General features: G+C 37.9%; 1 protein-coding gene across 4 annotated transcripts in view; it reads right to left on the minus strand.

The window, feature by feature from the left end:
- Positions 1-17,004, minus strand: part of slc4a11 (solute carrier family 4 member 11) — a 102,001-nt gene that overhangs the window by 38,642 nt on the left and 46,355 nt on the right. For 2 of the 4 annotated variants that reach the window (XM_040138230.1, XM_040138231.1), the window contains exons 3-4: positions 16,671-16,782; positions 3,868-3,911 (exon numbers count right to left, since the gene is read on the minus strand). In XM_040138230.1, the coding sequence (XP_039994164.1) occupies positions 3,868-3,911; positions 16,671-16,782 (156 nt within the window). Of the gene's footprint in view, positions 1-3,867; positions 3,912-16,670; positions 16,788-17,004 lie in introns of all 4 variants that reach the window. The other 2 variants (XM_040138228.1, XM_040138229.1) reach the window with 1 other exon arrangement.

A 17,004-nucleotide genomic window follows, 5' to 3' on the forward strand; every position in this document is an offset into this window, starting at 1 on the left:
CGTGTAATTTTAAAGACTGAAACACACTGTCAAAATGCATCTACCCTAGTTTTTGCAGAATTGGACCCAAGGCATAACACAAATTTTATATGGTTGTTTGGCTGCATCTTTGCCAGGGTTTGGCCTTGAAAGACAATTACTGTCTCAGACATATTTCTAAGCTAAAACATATTACTACCCCCAACAGGATGAGGTATTTGTACGATATCTGTGATATTGCATTTGGGAAATTAAGAAATCTAAAATTTTGCCTGCTAAGCTAACTAACTAATTTTCAATTTTTCTGCTAATCGGTGTTAGCCATTGTAGGAGAAGTTGAGGAGCAGACAATCAAATAAATTTTATTTCTGTAAAGCTTTGCAAACACTGTATGGATTAAACCTGATTTTATCCCCAAATCGGTCGATCCCAAGTAATTTTAGAATTGAGTGTAAATTTTGCCATGTTGTTTGTTGTTTGACGTCCAGTTTGTAGGGGCACTCAATGCCGGATTGAGCCAATCAAAGATTTCCCAAATGTTGGCATTTTGGAACTGAATCTTAAGATCCATGGGCACAGAGAGGAACCATTTATATCAACAAACTTCTTAGTCAACCAATCACAGATTGGGTCTACACTACAAGTGTGAAAGCGCCCTAAATCTTTGACCTTAAAGTATCCTTCCACATCACCCCCACTGAATCAATCAGTGTAGTTTCTCAAAGGGCAGAACACAGAGAACATGGTTCACCCCTCCAGAGTTCATGAAAATTGGACCACTGGTGTCTAAGAATCCCTGAAAGACAGACGAATGGACAGAGAGATGAACACAGCTCGATTAAGAGCCCAGACACCCACCAGTCCTCGACTTAATTGATCGTGTGATTAAAAGAAATTCTGAAGGTGAGTGGATCTCCTGCTGTTCTTTTTAACACAAAACAAGCACTGGGCAGAAGGTCCGTGTCTAGAATCTTTTGAGCTATTTGTGTATAGAGCTCTATAAATAAATTTGATTTTGTTTGTTTTTTTTGTATGAATCTGTCAAGGCTTAGGTTTGAGAGTCTTTTTTTTATCTCAGGTCGAGTTATTAAAAGTCATTCAAAGGTTAAGAATAAACTGAACTAATTTGGCATTGTTTTACATTTATTTCTATTCATAAACACTGTGCAAAAATGTGTGGTCTTCTGATCCATATGTGAAGATGGAGCATCGGGACGATTTTCAATTCTATATTGAGATTTCTTGAGTTGTTAATAAAGAAAAAGAGAAGTATATAGCGGTTGCAGAAAAATAACCCCATCAAAATTAATTACGGTTATAGACCACTGCAAATAAACAGATCCATAACAGAATTCTTGGCGGGAAAGTCTGCTTGTGAGCATGTGAAATTGATAAAAGAAAACAGAAGGAGAGAGCAAACAAACAGAACTGTAATAAAAAAATCGGGGAGATTAGTGAAAAGAACCAGGCAAGCTGTTGGCAGGAACAGGGCGCAACAAACTGAAATCTCTGAAAGGCTTTTACTGAGGAAGTCAAACTCTTGACAGCCTTGGTCACCACTTTAAAGCATTGTCATCTCCGTGCTGCATTAAACTCCTTGAACTGTGGAGGCAGAGAAACATCCATTTATCTCAAGTGCAAGAGATGGCTTGTTGTGAACACAGAAATATGTTAATATTACACCTAATTTTAAAGAATTTACCCCACAAAATGGTTAATGGCATCAAAGTACAATTTTTTGTTGAATGTGTTTTGATGTGTTTAGCTTTTTTGTTTTTTTGGGGGGAGGGTGTTTTATTAAAATTAAACGATTTCCTTTGACTATACTAATATATAAGTTATGATTCATATTCATATGTATCATTTTAGGAATATTCCCACAATATAACCCTTTCTCTTTCAGAGAGAGTCTGGAAAGATGTCTGCACACCTTCATTACCAGCAGGCTTCATTACTGTGATTCTCTCTGGTCTGGTCTACCCTGAAAAGCCTGAGAAAAAATGCAGATTATCTAAAAGGCAGCAGCATGTGTGCTGTCCAAGTCCAGAGACACATTACACCTGTTTCAAAGTCCTGTGCCTGAGATCAGACTTTAAAACAGTGAATCACTTGACTTGCTGATTTAAAGTATGTCTTGAGTGCCAGATATGTTAATACAGTATGTTCCTCCATTCCTCTGACGGTATTCTGGTCTCTAGGCCAGGACTAAGACTTACTGATAAGTAGCCTCTTACCTCTGGAACAGCAGACAAAAGGACCTGAGGGACTAACAGAATCTGCCAAAAGCATTCAATAAAACGTTCAGTCATACATTTGTAGCCAAGAATTCACTTAGTGAATCAATTCAGATTGACTGAAGTTATACAGTACATCGAAATATTCTTATGGCAGCTACTATCTTGTTCTGGATCATTTAGGCCTTTCTTTTGTTTTATTGTTTGGTCTATATATATATGTCTGTACTCCACTGTATTGCATATATTATGTAGCATTTTTTCAGCCAGGGGCTGTGAAAATAAAGGTTGATTTGATCTTATTTTTGTGGAGTCCCTCCTCTCTAACAATCAATGAAATAAAGAAATCAGCTGCTATTGTGTTTGTTCGAAATTCAAATACAGCATACAGTTCACTGGTCTCTCCATGCCACATGAATGAAGTCTTCTGGCTGCTATTCAGAGTGGCCATTCATGAAGTTGATTAAGATGGCAAAAGAATGACGTAGCAATGCAGAACCCGTAAACACATAATACCTCAGACCATCAAACAGGCAATACCATCACGGATGTTTTATAGAGACACGCAGCTCTCCAGCCCGAGAGCATTTCTTAATATCCTAAAATGCCAAAAACTGTATCAGCGAACAATAATGTGGGAAACTGCGATTTCCTATATGTAAAGATCCATATCAACATGATCCAGGTATATTTCAAATGATCGGATTTATAACGCCCCATCATATAATCTTTGCTTTAACATCACTGCAATGTGGATTAGCCAGCTGTTGTATAGACATCATAAATGTGCCATTGCCTTTGCTAAAACACTAGATCCAACAATATGAGGCAGCCAACAGCAGAGTGGCATGAACACATAAACACCGGCAGACAGCTGTTTCACAGAAGATTTACACTCTGACAGCAGAGCTATTCAGTTGTCAAGCATATCTTAAATAAATGGGATTGGTTTTACAAACATCAGTGTAATTCAAGTGTGCACTATGTTGCTCTGGGCTATTACAGTATGTAGGGAAAAAATAAGTAGTAAACTTGACTCTGTATTGGATGATTCTCAATATTAAATGACTTTGGAAATAAAATTGATTAGGACAGCCCTGGATGTAATACAGCTTTGCATAAGTTCAGTAAGGAAGAATATGTCCCTTAGTAAATTATCCCCTCTAGTCTTTCAATCACTGCTCCCACCTAATCATTTTTAAGTCATCCAAAATAATGTCTCTACTTTCATGTACAATAGGTTTATACATATTGGGAAGGCAGTAGTAATTTGGCGCATGGTGGGTAAACTCAGGCATCGCGTCACTTTCGTCTCTGATCTACTTAGGGGATGACCTCGAGTAAATTTAGTCATTATGCCCTCAACCAGGTGTCCGTTCAAATTGCTGAAGTTGGGGCAGTGGAGTAATTTCCTTCATAAGTATGTATAAGTTTCAAATGAAGTCAATGCCAAAGTTTTACACAATTCTTGTTTGTTTCGCTCCCACGGTTAAAACATTTGGTGCTTTGCAGTTCTTTTGTAATTTCTTTTTATCGGCCATTCTACCAGAAGTGGGTTGCTGCTCTCGTTATCAAGTTCCTTGACTGGCAAAAATCCCTTTTTCTTTTTTAGTTATATTGCATTACGTTTAATTAAATGAATATTGATACTTACCCTTCTTGAGGTGTTCAGCAACACACAACCGGAGTCATCAGTATCTGAGGAAAAACAAAACAAAGAGATACAATTAGACTTTGAAAATGTTTGCACTGTAATGAAACACCATCATGTACATATACTGTACGGTAAAATATTTCACACCTGTGTCATACTATCTGTAATGTGTACATGGCAGGAAAGTAAGGAAGTAACATTGGAGCAATTGTCTAACTTGGTCATATTCATTTATAACCAATAGGTGACAACTGTTGTCACTGCATCTATTGGGCTGCCGCTGTCTTTCTATAATGTGTTGTTACACATTATAACAGACGGTGTAGAATCTTCTGTTGTGGTAAATGAGTGTTACTTTCGTGGAAATGAAATGGTAAAACAAGTAAAATTTGTCTGAGACCGCGATACACAAACAAAAGTAGGTTTAAATTTGATAAAAAGTTGAGAGCAAAGTCTTCAGCCAAACATGCAATGTGCTTGTGAATACAATCACTATATACTGTATCAGGCAATCCTGGCACAGGGTTTCACATAACATTTTCACATTCACTTCATTGTCATAATCATAATGACAAACTACAGATGTGATCCGGCCTGCAAGAGGTCTACAATTATTTGGCAAGTCATATTTTGTATAATTGGTGAATCTGAGCCACTATTTTTGAAATCTTAATCTGAAATCTATTTCATAGACACCTTTGCTTTTGGCTCTGTAACAGAAGGACATAAAACCAGAACAGAAATCTTGTGTAAAACATTTTTAACCATTCTAGATACAGTCTGTATAACTTTTTAATTAATTAAATATGGGGTATGATTATGCAGTCCATTTATCACTGAAGTTCTAAATAACTAAAATAGGCAACCGATTTCTTGCATTTGGGAACCAAAGAATGATACCTAGTTGCCAGTCTGGCAACCCTTTATAAAAATGACTGTCCTGCCCTGAACATTTACAAAACATTATGACTGGCAGGACTACCATTTTTGGGGCAACTAATGCCTTTATCATGAAGCCAAAGATGGAGAGATGACAGGAAACAAGGGAGAGAGAGAGATGGGGAATGACATAACTTGAAAGCAGACTGGAACCAGGAATGTTGTAGTTAACTGTCAGTGCCCTTAGGCCACCAGGACTCCCCATGACATCAGTTTTCAACAATACACCAGCATTTACTTTTGTAAAATCAGAACATTACAAGTTAAAATGCTTAATGTTTAATGCTAATCTTTAGTAACATGGTAATTATAATGTTCTGCATTTGCATTTAAAAGCATTTTTAACCAACGGTGCATTCATTACTGATGGGGAAAATTCTGAAATAAAGATCACAAGTAACAACCACTTAGCCTGTAAAGAATAGAAGCCTGAGACCCTTTTTTCTCATAGTGATGAAAATGTCAAGAGGCAAGTCTTTAAATGCTCTCATTGAACAGGGATTGGAAATTCTCTGCTGATAAGGCTTTAATACACACGTCTGTGGAGCTGAGGCGAATGCTCAGATATAGTACAAAGGTCTGGATTTTCCCAGTGTCTAAAAAATGAAAGAGGAAAAACCTTTTATGTTAGAAAACAATATGGGGACAAACCTAGGGAATGAGGTTTTCAACACACTTCAGTCTCATAACTAGCAGGCTGTCAGTACCCTGCTGAATCTCATTAAACAGTCCGCCACCACCATTACATAACACCGTTATCACAGTTTACTGTGGGGAGGACGTTATTAGGTTACCATGGGCTTTCCTCCTCTGCTCCGCGTGATGCACTGTGTTGGCTCAGTCTGGAAATCAATCAGTGCTTAACTCCACCCTCCAGCAATGGAAAAGCAAGAAACCCCCCTTTAACAAGGCAATAAGCCTCAGGAAAGTGCCAGGATATCATAATATCAATAATCCAGCCACAAGTGAACATGTTTGAGTCTGCAGAAAAAAAGGGGGATAGAGGCTTTGATCGCCACACCAAACACCTTGCCATCATAAAACCCTGCAGGCAGTGGAGGAAGAGAGTCCCCAACCCTACCTCTCTATGATGAGACTATGGCAGGGGGTGCGTGTCGTGTGCAGTGGATTTGGTTCATCAAAGGCTCACAATCAAAAAGCACATGGCTGGTCTGATCCGCTCCCAGAGGGGAAAGAGAGCTGCGGCTCTAATTGCTGTCAGGCTGCAGCCGTAAGGAGATATTCATATATTCATATAAGATTACCTCATCCCCAATGATCACCTCGTTCTAATGGTCTCTGTATGTCTCACTCAATATACTGTGTGGTTTAAAGTAATCCAGGAGAATTTCAGGGTTTAGGATTAGAGAGAGGAAGTGTTAAAATGTGACACAGGCTTGTTTCCCTTCTTGGTTCCTTATTTGATCAATGTGGCACTATAACTCTTGATTATACTCAGTCACCCACAAGGGTTATGTAATCTCAGAGTGGAGTGTTGTATTATTTTAGTCATTACGGGTTGCAGGGTGGTGACTGGGGATGGCTGAATTACTCAAGTGTCATTGGGCCGGGGCTGAGCAGTGTGTTGGAAAACGGGGCATGCATTTCAAGTATGTGTTTGAAATCAAAAATAATTGGTTTAATGGTGTGGAAATGGTATTACTTTCAGAATACTAAGAAAACTAAGAATCCCTAGCCTCATGCTACCTTACATTAAAATATGGGATCCTGAGTTCAGATTGAAAATTGTTAGTGGCAGATATCCCGAGTTGAGATATCAGAAATTGGTATCGCAAGAGAAAAAGCCAAATTTATGCAGCCCTATAAACCAGCGCGCTATGCCATAAGTAAATTTTTTTTTTTTTTTTACACTTTATCCGGTAACATTCCTCATCAAGGTTAAATCACACCCAAGTAGCATGGAGGTCAGGATAAAATGGATGTAAAGTGATTATTTTATGTGAACCTAATGTATTAACTTTCGCTATTTTTACAGTAGACATTTAGGATTCATCTCAAAACACCACAGGCATCAGACCTCATGCATCAGGGCGCTTACAAAAAAGAACTGAAATTTCTTTTACAATTTCTTCGCTTACTCCACGATGCCAACAAAAAATAATGTAAAGCAATTCAGTGACTTTAAGACTCATAAGTTGTATAACATCAGAACATTTATTCATTGCAATACCACGTTTGTAGTGTACCGTTTATCTTGCACTTCTGGTTGCTTTTATATAGGCTGGACTAAGGGATGACTGAAAGACGGAGTCTCTGAGCATAAGTATGCCGTCGAAAAAGCTCATTTGGATTACCCCAAGGCTAAACACTTTCGTAGTGTACATAATAGTAATCCAGACAGCCTCATGGTTGAAGGCCTAGAAACCATCAAAAAGAGAATTGGGGGTGGTGATTAACAGAGGTTATAATGACAGAGAGAAACTTTTTATATATCTCTAAGGCAGGCCACAGTACACCCAGGACTAAACGAAGAAATTGATTTCAGTTGTTTTTTGTAAGTGTTCTGATGCAAGAGGTCTGGTGCCCCGGGTGTTGTAGTTTATATTGATATTGTTCTCTGTCCTATTGTGTGTATATCATTTTTTTCTCATTTTCTTCTTTCTACACATATTTCATAACCATCTAGTGGTCATACTTTGCATTCGTCAACCGTGAGTTCATTTGCTTTCTGCTCAGGTGTTTGCAATATTCATGTATATACTAAAGGGGAAACTGTGTGCAGAAGGCTACACCCTGAAGAAGGCTGTTTTCTGCCGTTACGTGTGGGTTGTTACTCGGCTCATTTTTGTACGGTCTATGTTTTTAAGAATGTTATCTTGTGTGTTTTGTTTTTTCTTACTATGAAATAGCCATCTGAATAAAGGGTTTTCAACTTTTTACTTTTTTGAACTTTTGTGCTCCCTACCAAAGAGCACCTTCATCATACTTTGTCTGAACTTCTGAGCACACCAGACTCTTTGGTCTGATTATTTAAGATAAGTGGCAATTTTAATCATTCCCTGCAATATTTCTGTAGAAATGGAAAAACTGGTAAAATGATTCTAAATTTTAGCACACGGTCTTGAAGAAAATAATTCAATTCAGAGGCCCTATTACAAGCCCCGGTAAAAACCTTTGACGTCAGTAAATAAATGTCTTCGCAAATACTGCATGTGAATATTTTAGAAGTTGGCTTCTCAGACAGCTCTTACTGTCAGGATGTTTATCGACTCAAAAAGGATTTTATATGAAAATATACTTTGATGTCCTATGCCTAAAATGCAAAAGAATCAGACTGCTTACCATAACACTGTCTGCTCGATGAGTTAAGAAGTATGGAAGTTGCTGAGAACATGGTGCCCGAGATCATGGTAAGAATGGAGCTTGTTCATTGGTGCACCGTTTGCGCCCGCGTATTGCTATGTTGGCGTCGGCATATTGCTATGTTTTTTTCTGTTCCACGTGGGATCTGTAAAGATGGCGGACAATCTCGTCGTTAGCTCAAGACCAAATATGGACAAGCTACCGCTAGCTAGGCGCCAGGCTCGTCGTATCAGACAGGGTTAGGGTTGAAACCCAGTGCTCGTTTCAGTTATATCATTGGTATCGATCGTTATCGTACCAAAGTGAAAATTAAGTGACAGCTCACTATGAATTATCAAAATGAAAGTAATATTGTTTTAAAACCAAATATTCACAACATCGTTGATAGTGAACTAGGTACCTCTTTTCAGAGGACACGGAAATTTGAATCGAATGTGTCTACAAAAAATCACGTTGCGATCTCTTGCATACTAATTAGGTAGCATTAACATGTTCTCACGCTGGAATACAGCAACAACCATAGCCCGTTAAGAAACAAACAATTATGCCCTGAACCCCTGACACCTCTATTTCATTTACTGCAGATTTCTCTTCTTTAAATAGTGTTGAAGATGATGGGGTTAATGTTGGGTTTAGGGTGATGATGACCAAGCAAAATAAAAACAAGTGAAAGAAAAGCAGATATTTTAACTCAGGGTTATTAAGGTCAAGTATCAAGGTCAAGTAATGACCTTGATCAAAGCCCCATGTCTTTTCTACTTTTGTATTCAGGCAAATTGATTGAACTGAAGGGGAAGTTAGCCCAGCGCTGGCAGAAATATAATCATGAAATAAATTCTGTTTATGGAGAGCATTTGACAGCTTTATGACAAAGTTCTTTCAAGAGAGAAGAATGGGTAAAACCATGTGAAAACGATAAAAAAACAAGGGAAGACTACAAACAAACAGCACCCTTGTATTACCAGCTGACAACATTTGCAGTAAACTCTTCAATTTCTAATATTCAACACTCAGTGGAATAACTGCCATCAATCACTTTGTTTAATCTTTGCTTGATACCACTTGAGCACAAAGGAATGGTGTGATTTCTGCAAATATCCTAAGTATCTGTGTACGTTATGTGTGTAAAGAGCTTAATCTATCAATAACCAATAAAGTTCTACAGCCATAAGGGCTCTGTGAGGTTGTACATAGACACGGCAGTGATTTGTGCTAATGCTAATTTCAACATGCTAATATGCTCCCAATGACAATGTGTTTAGCAAAAATTATGTTTACCATGTCTAGCATTTTAGTTTTGCATGTTAGTGTGCTGACATTTTTCATTTATCACTAAACACAAACTACAGCTGAGGCTGATGGGAATGTCATTAATTTTAGAAATATTCAGTCATAAACCAGGGTATTTGAGGTTTGAAATTTTTACCTTATAATGGCAATAGATGAAAAGTTAAGGGATCACCAAAGTTATTAGAATTCATCCTGTGGGGAACATGAATGTCTCAACCAAATTTCATGGCAATTTATCCAATAGTTATCCAATCATTTCACGCAAAACCACAAATGTAAAACCTTGTGGTGGCGCTAGAGGAACACCAAAATCCTGTGGGTATACCGTCTGGAAACCATGAACTTCTGTACAAGATTTTGTGCCAATCTATTACGTGGATACTGAGAAATTTCACTGGAAAAGTGAAGTTATGAACTGCTATTGGCGCTAGATATTGGCGCTAGATATAAATAAAGGCATCACCTAAGTCAGTCCTTTCGGCACCATGGATATCTTTACCAAATTTTGTGGCAAAACATCCAATAGCTGTTGAGGCATTTCATTAAAAATTTAAAATTTCGACCTTCTGGTAACGCCAGGGGAAAAGTCAGGATCATCAAATCTGGTAGGCTTCATTCTCTGTCTACACAGAATTTCATGGGACTCCATGGGACTTCTTGAAATATTTTAGTTTTGGCCAAATTTGTGGACTGACAGACACTACCATCCCCAGAGCCACGCTCCTAGTCTGGTTAAAAAGACAATAGACCGCAGGATTAATATAGCAATAATATCTGAGACAAGTTCTTTACCATAAAATTGATATTTTATGGGGAATTATCAGCTCATTGTCACTTTGCTTTGATCACACTAATAACCCCCAACAGGCGAGTCAAAATATTGCTGAATAAACCTAGTTAGTGATTTTGTCAGGCATTTTCTTACGTGCATTTTAATAACCCCTGAAGAAACCTGAAAGACAATTTATAGGGGTGGGTGTTATGTGTAGTTAAAGAAGGCCGCTGTAGCAGCAGGGCAAGAATTATTCCAATGCAGAAAAAATGTAATGTTGTAGGTACAGTTCACTGCCTTATGGATCTGTTGTTGGGGTAAAAGTGACACGTTTTTCCTGTTCATAACTGAATTCCTCTCGAATTATTGTTGAAAGTCGGTTAAAAAAAACTGTTTAGTCTTTAGTATTTATAATCTTCTAAATGGTTCTGTCACCAAAACCTAACATTCAGATCAGACAAATTTTTTCCTATTGAGCATCTTAGCTGATCTAAAAACTGAAAAAACAAAATGAACCTAGAAATGCATTGCACATTGCCAATAGTTGTTTTAAAGTGTTTTACAGTGAATGGATCATTTACTGCTGATGTTACATTTCACATTTTCTCTCTCATCTTATTCAAACAGTCATATTTTTTCTTTTCTTCTGACAGAGAAGAAAATACTTTTGTCCCTTTGTCCCGTTTTTTGCTGTTGTTTTTGAGGGAAAAACTCGGCACCACAATAATTCACTCGATCATTAAAATGTGCTTCAACTTGTCCTATTTCAGAGCTGAAGTTACTTATAGTTTTTTATTTACAGTACTTCTTTATGCGTACACAATTTGTATGAGCCGAATCTGAAAAGCCTATGTATGACAATTCAAAAAAAAAAAGAATATGTTTTTCTATCTGTATGAACTCAGACAGATTAGCACACAAGGATGAACAATTCAGTGACCTAAAGATGAATCCTCATTTTCCTCTGCACAATGATTGCATTGTGGTAAAAAGAAGACAACTGCAGCACTACTTTGGAGGCTGAGCTCGTATTTGGGACATTACATCAAAAATGCTCTTTAAACGACTTAGAGGTTGGAAACCATTACAAAACATATCTTTCGTATGGTGGAGTTAAATGTCCAACAGGCACAATATCATAAAGGTCAAGATTGAATACTGTCCCAGAAACCAGGCTGGCAAGAGACCAGATTTATAAAAGCACCCAAGGCATTACTTACTTTTTTTCATGAATTAAGCCACTGTTAAATATGGTGAAAGAAATGAATTAATTATAACAGCCAGATGTTTTTGAAATTAGATTTAGGTAGGAGCTGATGTCTCTGGGTCTGATGTAATCACTAAGCTATTTGTTTTTCCAAACCACTGCTTATTTAGCCAGACAGGATGTGATTAAAAGTTCTGATCAAACTCTTACGTTGACTTGATATTTTGGACATATTCCACAGCGGCCTGCTGATGTGGAATAATAACATAACATCATAATTTGATACATAAATTAAACGCAGAAACAGGCACATAAACAGTAAATTACACTTGGATCAAATGTATGTGAAAACTAGATTTGGGAGGGGGACTGGAATAAAAACAAAACACACTAATCCACATTTAACTATGCTGTCAATGAATAATGCACTGAAAATCTAGGAACAGACACCGTTAGGCATGACAAACATTCTGCACCTGCGAGTGAGAATTTTGCCTGATGGGAGCAGTAAGAATTCAACATATTACAGCTTTTTAAAGTGAGAGGAATGCGGTACAAACACTGCCAGGTTTAGGGGTTCATTTCCTACTAAATCCAGGGGTGTCGGTGGCTTGTGATTTAGGCATGGGCGGTATGACAATTATATTTATTTATATTTTTGATGTTGTGTAGCTGGTGATTCCACTGAAGAGTGATTTTTTTGTTTTCTTTTGAAACTCGATTTGATTTTAGAAACTGTAATTCAGTGAAATAAAAACCATCTTTATTTTGCTGGGTCCTACAAGGTAAAAATAGCAGAATTGTCATTATTATTAACATTACTGTAACATAACTCTACGTCATTCTGACAAACATTAAGATTTCCATTATTTCACTGAATATTTATGACATGATACTAAATATTAAGGACTTTAAAAGCATTTTTTCAGTACACCTGCTCTGTTAATTGGAAATAGTCTAAACAGTCTTAATTTCAAATTTTAAAAGCAAACTTTAAAGTACACTGCACTTACTGATAGCCTGAACACACATTTCACTCCCTGACATATCAGTAGTGAAATACCAATAGTAAGGTGTAATAGTAATGAAATTAGCCGTAGCCGTAATGGTAGCAGAAGAGACAGTATGAGTTGTAGCGTTTTATGAGTTGTTCCAATTCAGTTCGATTGTTGTGATTCAGAGTATTTCAACTGCTGAAACCATAGTGATTCAATATGCTTTTTTATTTGAGGAGATTTATGAATTATACTGTACATACACGTTTAAAATCAATGCAACACCACAAAAGAATCACTGCAGTCCTGCTTTGTCTACATGTTGAGGCCCCATAGCTTAATTTGAGATACCTCGCCAGGGTACAAAGATGCCAAAGGGAGACCACAGCAACAGTCATTGGTCAGTTTGGGTGCCTTGTATTTTCCCCTCCATCTAGTGTTATGGTAATCTAGAGTTAAAATCCTACACTCAGCTATAACCAAAGCAGTTCCAAACCCAGATGCGTCTACAGCAGGAAAACTGCTACAAGTCCATTTACAAGCATAAATCTGGTTTAAGAATAAAAATGCCAATGGCACCACTGATTTCATTTCAAGTTGTACGTTGTTATATTTTTTGGTCTAATGATGTGGTTCCACATCTTGGCCCCGGAGGTCTAAACGTCACCCCTCCGTCACACTGCTACAAAGAATTGAAACCAAAGTAAAAAGTGGTGCAGTCCCAATAATGTTTTCAAAAAAGAGGGGAATATATCCTTATCAGTGGCACAGAGATCCCCATTCATGGAAACGAGCCCTGAATATAACCTGTTCTGCTATGACAGTTTACACCATGCCACTCTAGTATTTTACATTGTTATTTTAGATTTAAAGCATCTGTCCAAGCTGAAGGAGAGTTTTTGCCATAGTTTTCCTACTCTAACTTGTTCCCAGCTTGCACCATTCCAGCTCTCGTCAGATGCCTTAAGTGTTACTATGTGTGGAGAATCAGCCCGAGTGACATGGTCACCTGTCACATTCAAAGGGAACATGCATTTCTCTCTCTTTCCCTCTCTCCATGTGTCGCACCTGTGTCTGTTGCCATGGCAATGGTAACCTGTTGACCCGTGGGGTTTTTGCTGATGGGGTCAAAATCATCTGCACCTGCAGCTGAGGAGCTGTCTGTCAAGTCAACACCTGCCATCGGGCTCTAGATGGACTCAGACCCCAGCAGACCTCCACAGAAATTAGTTAAAAGTTGTTTGAGGATTTTTTCCCCAGTCAGTTTTGCTGTCCTCTTGAATGGTGCTGTGGAGATCTGCCAAGACTGCAGATTTGACTCCCTTTGAAGAAGCCTCATCTTATTATATGAAAAAAATATCCAAAAAGGCTGTAGTGCAAGGAACAAAAAAATTGAACTAGTGATATTGATCACACAACAGATGAGATTATTGACTGGAAGAGGCATATTCAGAAAGGCAACTAGCCAATTTTTTAAAAAGTTTTTTACATCTAGGCAAGCTGATTGTGACATACATCATAATGAAGTAAAGTTGCAGAGGGACGCCTGTATATACACAGCAGAACATCCATGTATGTTATCAAATGTTCAGCTACAAATGCAATTCTAATTAATCAGCTTATTTCTATGAATAAGGGGGTCCTGCACTGACACACTATTATCGGTCAAAGATAGAATGATACTGGCTATTTAACATGAGGGATTTCTGTATAGAGAGCCATGAAACTGTCATTTTCAGGAATCTGTTCCAAAACTAAGAAAACCTCATTCAAAATCCCAAAGATATTTACAAATTACAAAAAATACAGCCTTGGAACAGAGCCTTTCTTAACAGTCTGTAGTTTGGCTAGCTTCCTATGTCTAGATTAAGAGAGTAGTTTTTTTTTTTAATTATCAAATACTGCTTATCCAATATTTCTTTTTTTAAGCGCATCTTCAAGAAACACCATTTCCCATAAGCCTTAGATCTTTGACGGCTCAACTAAAGAGGTGAGTTTACTGTTGAGTTGATCGGCTGCTGTTAGCTCTGAATTGTCTCAGAATATGGAAAGTAAAGCTCAGGGTCACGCTTAGAAACACTGATTGAGTTACAGAAGCTAGTGGAACAAAGGCGGGACATGACGTCAGGACTTCAGCTCTTGATTTTGTGTTTTGTCTGTTCTCTACTCTCAGACATCATTTACAGTCAGGTACAGTATTTTCATGCACCAATCAGAACTGGACAATTCAAAGATTCAGAATCAAAGGCTGATGACAGTTGTTGGGCTGTTTACTTATGCTGCCACGGTGATACCACCGTTAATCCAATTAGATAAAACTAACGATGAATGTAAGTCCAATATTCACCCTTTCAGTTGTGTGGATCTGGATCTTTGGCTGCTAAATGCTCACCTGGTAGTTGCTAACTTTGTCTGCCTGCTTTTTGGTGCTAGATACAGTGTTAAGAGTGGTGACAACGGAAAATTAAGGGCCACTAGGGCTGGATATTAAAAAAAAAAAAAAAAAAAAAAACGATTTTCTGATTAACTACGATTTTTATTTTAATGATCCAATATCTATTCTTAAATTCCAAAGACTGATGTTTGCATTTGCTCATTTACTCAGTAAACATGTACATCCAGGCTAAATATTATGTGTAGGCAAGTACCAGGTTACTTGTTATAAGAAGTTCAGTTACGGCTGTATGATGTGTAAAATGTCTGCTTTCTGGAAATTGCGTTATTACAACGTGCACAAAAATGTTATTTAAATAAAAAGTATGTATTTAAAAAGTATGATAGTTGCTACATGAGCCGCATTAAGACAGGACAGTCCGTAAACTGTGATGTGAATAATCACAGTCTATGCGTATCTGCCGCTGTTTATGAGACTGTTGTGACTCAGGATGGTTAGCTGACCCGGGCTATCTCGTAGCAAATCTAGAGATCGCATCTAAGAAGAGGGATAGGCTGAAAAAACACTGCACGCTGATTTGAGCTCTTTGTTTGTGTATTTGGAAGAGAAATTATCTCTGGTTATGAGATATGAAGCCGTTGAAGTTGAGTGAACCAGTGTGTGGATTCTACTTTAGTCGCTGCCGGGGAGCTAACGCTAACTAACAGCTGTCTGCAGATGTCAGGCTGAAGTCTTGTCAACACAAACAGAGCAGATGAATTAGTGAGCAGACTTTCAGTTCCTGCCCTGTCTTTGCTCAAAGTGATCATTAAAGTGGATATCTTTAATTAGATGAAGCATCTGCTACTGACAATCTATGCATAGCTGTTCGGGACAGCATGTATTTTTAAAAGTATGCATAACTATGACGCCCTTATAAGTGGTGCTGGTTTTTAATACTCTTCCTCAACTATTTTGCACATGTAGACCTAAGAAATAAAGATGTGTTATGTGTTTTTGTCATTTTGCATTTGCCAAAGAAAAAACATCCTTGGTCCAAAGTTGAAAAACTAGGAAATGTGTTTACAGTTTAGCTGATAATGTGCACTTTACACAGTTTTATATTCAAGGAAACAACAGTGTGGTTCACTTGTTAATTGTAGAAGAAATTTAAGTTCCCAGCTTAAAATTCTGAGAAGCATTTGTAGCAACATTTGTATTTTTCAGATGTAACTGATTCATCAAAGAATCAAATGGAATCGAATTGAATTTAATCAAAATGAATCAACGGTGGACTTTGTAAATCGAAATTGAATTGAATCTGCCGCAAAACCAAAAAAATGTGCTAAAAGATGCGAAAAAAGCTCCGTAGAGCTGAGGAGAACTGGAGAGTCGGGTGAGATTTCTCTGTGGGTTCGTCACTACAAGCAATCCCATTCAAACTCAAGTGGTCATTTTTTAATATAAAAGTCTTAATTAAAGCCGCCTTCAAAAGCTACTTAAGACGTTGAACAGTGCACTTTAATATTTGAGTGTTAAGTGAATCTTTAACGTTGGTTGTTGTTCATTTTGTCTCAGATATTACATGTAATATTTTAAAAAATATGGGAGACCAAGCCTTCAGGTGCTTTTAAGATTAACAATTCTGAGATACCTAAACATTTTAAAGACCGAATAAAAGTTTTTATAAAATGCCCTGACCTTTAATTAACCTTCTTGCACTTTTTCTGCCACCTCTCCGCTCTTTCAATCACTTTTCTCGCACCGTCTCTCCTGTTTCTCTCTCCCTCTATTTCCTTCTCACCCTTATTCTTTTATCCTCCCTCCTTATCCCCCCCCACACACTCTAACCCCCCAGTGTCCTCTCAATCTCTCTCTCTAACCCTCTCTCCGTGTACTGACCTGGCCCAGGGCTGATCTGGTTGTCATAGAGGTGGATGTCATCTCCGCAGGCGATAGGCGAGTCCTGTCCCTCCTCTCGGCCCTCGCTGCCCTCCTCCTGCTCCGCCTCCCGCTGCTCTGGGGACACAACAGCACAGGGTCACCTCCTGGACCTCACTGGCTACCAAGCAGGGCAGCAAACAAACTTTTATTATCATTATTATCAGCCAAAGTAGTCTGGCAAGTCCCAGTATTCTACAGGGACTTACGGACATTATTTCAACAGTCAGCAACCATGAAGTGATGCTTATACTTGAGAAATACATATATAATTTTAGAGTATATGGAAGATTAC

This window comes from Xiphias gladius, chromosome 10, assembly GCF_016859285.1.
Source record: "Xiphias gladius isolate SHS-SW01 ecotype Sanya breed wild chromosome 10, ASM1685928v1, whole genome shotgun sequence".
In the NCBI taxonomy this organism is placed as follows: Eukaryota; Metazoa; Chordata; class Actinopteri; order Istiophoriformes; family Xiphiidae; genus Xiphias; species Xiphias gladius.